Consider the following 4,937-nt stretch of genomic DNA (forward strand, 5'->3'; position numbering starts at 1 on the left):
GACTCTTTTGTAGGTTAGTACACCAAAATTATTATTGAAATCAAATTTGTTTTGGGTACGTATTGTCTTGCAACTACCCCCTTCAAAGTTGTTAGTAGGCCTATATACACAAGTAATGTTATTATGATATGAATGACACATCTTCTAACTTTGTTTCAAAAGAGAAATTTGATAAACATTTCTGTACAGAAGATATGATAATCATTATTTTTATCATCGCCTCGTCAAGCATACCTAAAGTGGCTGCTGCTATACAATACATCTTCTTAGAAACGTTCAAAACTTAGATTTTATTCATTTTTTAAAAATTTATATAAGGCACGCGTCTGCAACCTTCTAAGTATAATTTCCCTCTCTGTACTACTCAATCTGCAATATACAGTCAACCTCGCTTAAGGCGAAGAATTTTCTAAGACCCCTTTGGATTAGACTTATAGGCGATGCGAGGTTGACTGCATACGTCTGGCAATTATACTAATTACAAATTTGAGCATTGGATGGATTTGTATTTAATCTTCCCACATGCTTATTAGCCTGATGGTGTTGGGAATATATGAACGTCGACAGTGAGGAAAAGCAAAGTTTTATGATATTGGAATGTTACCATGGTTAGAGGATCAACGCAAGTAAACCAACGAACAAACTAATGCGCTACAACTCTTCTCAGAGTATTATAGAGTGAAGAGAACATGGGACTTCTGCCTCTTGTTCACAGTCATAACTATGCTTGAATCGAATTTTCACTATGAACGTTACAACCTTACAATCCGTCATCGGTATTCACACAATATAATAATACGAAGACGGGAGTCGAGTGCATGCGTTCAAAGCGGATTGTACAGCATGCTGTAACTCCGTAGACACAGTAAGCACTATTAATACATTTTAATAAACAAAAAAAAAACAAGGGTATTTTACTCGTGACTCTTAGGTGATGACCCGGCGTGAAGGCAGTGATTTGGGAAGGCAAGGAAAAGGAACTTAGTCTGATCAGAAGATAGAATGATTGCCTGCACACCAGCAATTAGTGTCAATATGGACTGCCTTTGGTGGCGCTCTATACCAAACAATAATTCCAAATATGATTTACTTTAAAATTGGCAACGTTTTTGCTGTTATTAGAAATAGGAAAATATGATAACATCAGTTCTGTTCTGTCATTACGTCAAACGTAAACAGTATACGTTAAATTGGAAAAGAATGGTTCCCCCATAAAATATATAAAGAATTATAATCATTATTTCTGCATTAGATATAGATCCATATAACCTGTGTGACAATACTATACATAGTAAGCGCTGCCCCTATACATAGCAAATAAAGAGCACCGTGTGGTTGTATGCTATGAAGTAAGAAGGAAGAAACAAAATTCAGGCATCACATACATTTTGTTCTTCATTTAAAAGCTGTTGAAAAAAAATAATTACACACACATATATATCTATACATAGGTTCAACTCTAAAAGCATCTAAACGTATGCTGTGTATATGCATAATGTGATTGTGTATGTGTGTGTGTGTGTGTGTGTGTGTGTGTGTGTATTTACAGATTGTGAATATGTGATGTAAACGAAGAAAAATAAGAAATATCTGTGTATTCGGCATCGCGTCACAAGACATAATTGCAGATTCACCTCAGTTATCAACGTTAGACAGATAAAATGAATTATGCAAAATCTAAATGTCAACAAAGCTCTCACATGAGTATATATGGATTGCCTCCAAACGAAGAAAGAGAGGAATAGAGAATATTATGAACCTAGGTCGGGAAAGCTGCAGTGAGCGTGTTTGATTTGGCTCTTTTAATTACCCACACGCTCGTAAGTGTTTTACGATGCCACTCGTCATTACGGATTGATGATACCTGTCGCTGCCGTAACTCAGGCAGGGAATGCATCAGTGTTGTCAGATGCTGTGCAGTGGTGATCTTAGGTCAACAAATAACACACACACACACACACACACACACACACACACACACACACACACACACACACACACACACACACACACACACACACATATATATATATATATATATATATATATATACCATGACAATTGTATATACACGATGGCAAGAATTCACTGTTGTTACCAAACCAAAATCTGACAGTTCGTGATGGTGATGTGCAAGATATAATTACAGGTATATATAGAATATAATCCATATGTGACCGTGAAGTCTGCGTCTAAAATGGTGACAGCTTTCAATTTCAAGTGGTGAAGTTGGACATGACATTTACTAACATTATTAACGTCGGTGCTTGGGTTCCCTACGCCCCAACACAAACATGAGAAGATAGAGTTATTATAGAATATCACTGATACAGGCAGTGGAACCACGATGTAATATTCTATCGCAAAGTTAATGAAGCGAAGCACGTTGAGTAGAAACACCACCGAATCAAACAAGACATTCGAGAATGTACTTTACAATCACTTCCTTGCAATAAGGATGATGCTGATAATGGTAGGTATCAACCAGAGTGACTCCAATGAATTCAATTAAACTAATTTTGTGATTAGTTTGTTTTACATGGCGACTGAACATGCCATGACTACTTCTAAGCAAGCAACTTACGAGACCAGTGACGTTAAGTCCCTTCGTAGACTAATAAAGGCAGTGAGGAAAAAGAACATTAAATTTTCTTATAGGGACACAACTGCTATCGCCATAGGACTTGAACCACAAACCTCGTGATCAATAGTTCGTGATATTAACCATTGACCCATCTTGGCTGAACTGAGCTGGATAATAGCGAACGACATGTACCATTCCGCGTCGAGAGCTATTCTGAATTAAACAGCTACTTCTTAATAATCATTATTTAATTTAAGTGACAGAATGATAACAATTATCTGAAAATATTCTCACCCATAACTGAAAATTAGTTTTAAAACTGCCTCTTTCCGACATGAATCATCAAAATACTGCATATCACCTTACTCATTAATTATTTATTTTCAATTAAACAATATAAACTACACTTTTAAGTCTCAAGTCTCATGAGGAAATCATATTTGCAAGTTGATTAGAATTTCTTTTTAATTATACTTTTAATATAAACCAGTCAATCTACCAAATAAGAAACAAACTAGAAGCTTGGAGCTACGGTAGCTCCATGCTAGAAGTGCACCGACGTTGGCGCAACCCTTCCACCTGATCCGCTACAGCGAAGACATGACATGTGATAGCGAAGCAGTGGGTTCGTCAGTCCGTAGAGGATGGGATTCAAGGCGGCGTTGGACCAGAGGAGACCGTTTACGGTTTCCCACGTTATCTCAGAGAAACAGTCGTCGTCGCCACACCTAGCCTGTAGGATGCTGATAATCTCGTAGGGGAGCCAGCAGGAGAGGTAGGTACCTACCAGGATGGACAGGGTGATGGCCGCTTTCCGATGCCGCGCGTATTGAGTCTGCTGCTGGCGGAACTCAGTCAGGTTTCTGTTCCCGCCACTGTGATCGGATCGGGGTTGAGGACTTTGAACGTACGTTGAGGGCAAGCCAGGCGGTCGCAACGAGCCATCGTGTAAAGTATGAGTCAACTTGGCGTGGTTGACGACCCCCGAAACGGTAGGAACATGACTCCGGGCTTCTCCATCTGCACCATCCAGCTTACGGCCGTCTTGTTCTGTGTTCGCGTCGTCATGGTGACGGGTAACAGAAGAAGGGACTCCCAGTGAAGTTCTGAGGCGCTTCAGTTTCCCTGATCTCTGATAGATTTGGTAAAACACGACGATATTCAGTATCACGATCAAGGGAAATGGGATGGCGAACTCGAACACGAGAAGACCAATGGTGGCAGGAACGAGGTATACGGCCTCCAGTTCGCATTCTTCTTGGTAGTCAACAAGATCGAAGCGAAAGGAAAAGGCAATGACGGTGAAGATGGCGGCAGTGAGGGTCCAACAAATTGCGCAGATGATCGATACCCGCCTGCGAGTCCATACAATGCGGTACCTGTGCTTCTGTGTCACGAGTAAGAATCGATCGAGGCTAATTAGCACGATTGTGATCGAAGACATACACGTCACAGTGTAGTCCAGTGCGGACCAGAACTTACAAAATACCTCACCGAATGGCCAGTATCCTCTGTAGACCCACGCAAGATTGACCGTTAGCACCATGAGCCCTGTGAGAAAATCACACACGCTCAGACTAAAGATGAGCGTATTAGTCGGAATGGCACGAACTCTCTGGTAGCGGCAGAAGGCCATGATTACCAACAGGTTTCCCGCGACTGTGACGATGATGACGAGTCCGTAACCGATGATCAGGAGGGGTTTGTTCAACTCTGATTTGGACGCGTCACCATCTCCATACGTCGTTTCTAATTCTTCAGTTGTGGTGAAATCACTTTCCCCGTGCAACGGGTTGGAATCGGCACTGTTATTCATTGTGTCATGAACAAGATACGCTCTCACTAATGCGAAGATAACATTTTCCCTTAATGAACGAAACACAGTAATATAAGCCACAAAGGATGCAAATGATGTCGTCACACGATGAAATCAAGTTTTCAACTCTTCGGCATTTCAAGCATTTGCAAATGTTAGGCCCCTAACAACCACCATCTCGAACTATCAGAGATAATGCATAAGCGATCCTATCACTACTTTTAGAATGACCGGTAGAACGAGCCTTTATTACGGAGGAACTGGTTCCTGCTTCCACGGCGCTTGCTACCTGGTAAACCATTTCACCGTTACACTACTCACAGCTCCTATATTCTTGTCCTCCTCCTCCTTCTCTTCCTTCCTTTTCTTCTTTTTTTTTCCCTACGGAACGATGTAATGAGGCCTTCTCGAGTTGTATAGTTGGGCAGGTAAACTTATAAACTGCTTGCGTGTCCTTCATCAATCCGTGAACTCTCGGTTTGTTCGCCGACTACTAAGGCAGGTTTCATCTTGCTTCGTAGCATACTGTCTTTTTAT

General features: G+C 40.8%; 1 protein-coding gene across 1 annotated transcript; it reads right to left on the reverse strand.

The window, feature by feature from the left end:
• Nucleotides 1-3,128: 3,128 nt before the first annotated feature.
• Nucleotides 3,129-4,400, reverse strand: LOC140242434 (5-hydroxytryptamine receptor 1F-like). The gene has a single exon (XM_072322203.1). It carries the CDS (start codon nt 4,398-4,400, stop codon nt 3,129-3,131), a length of 1,272 nt encoding a protein of 423 aa, XP_072178304.1.
• Between the last annotated feature and the right edge of the window lie 537 nt (nt 4,401-4,937).

This window comes from Diadema setosum, chromosome 1 (assembly GCF_964275005.1).
Source record: "Diadema setosum chromosome 1, eeDiaSeto1, whole genome shotgun sequence".
Lineage (NCBI taxonomy): Eukaryota > Metazoa > Echinodermata > Echinoidea > Diadematoida > Diadematidae > Diadema > Diadema setosum.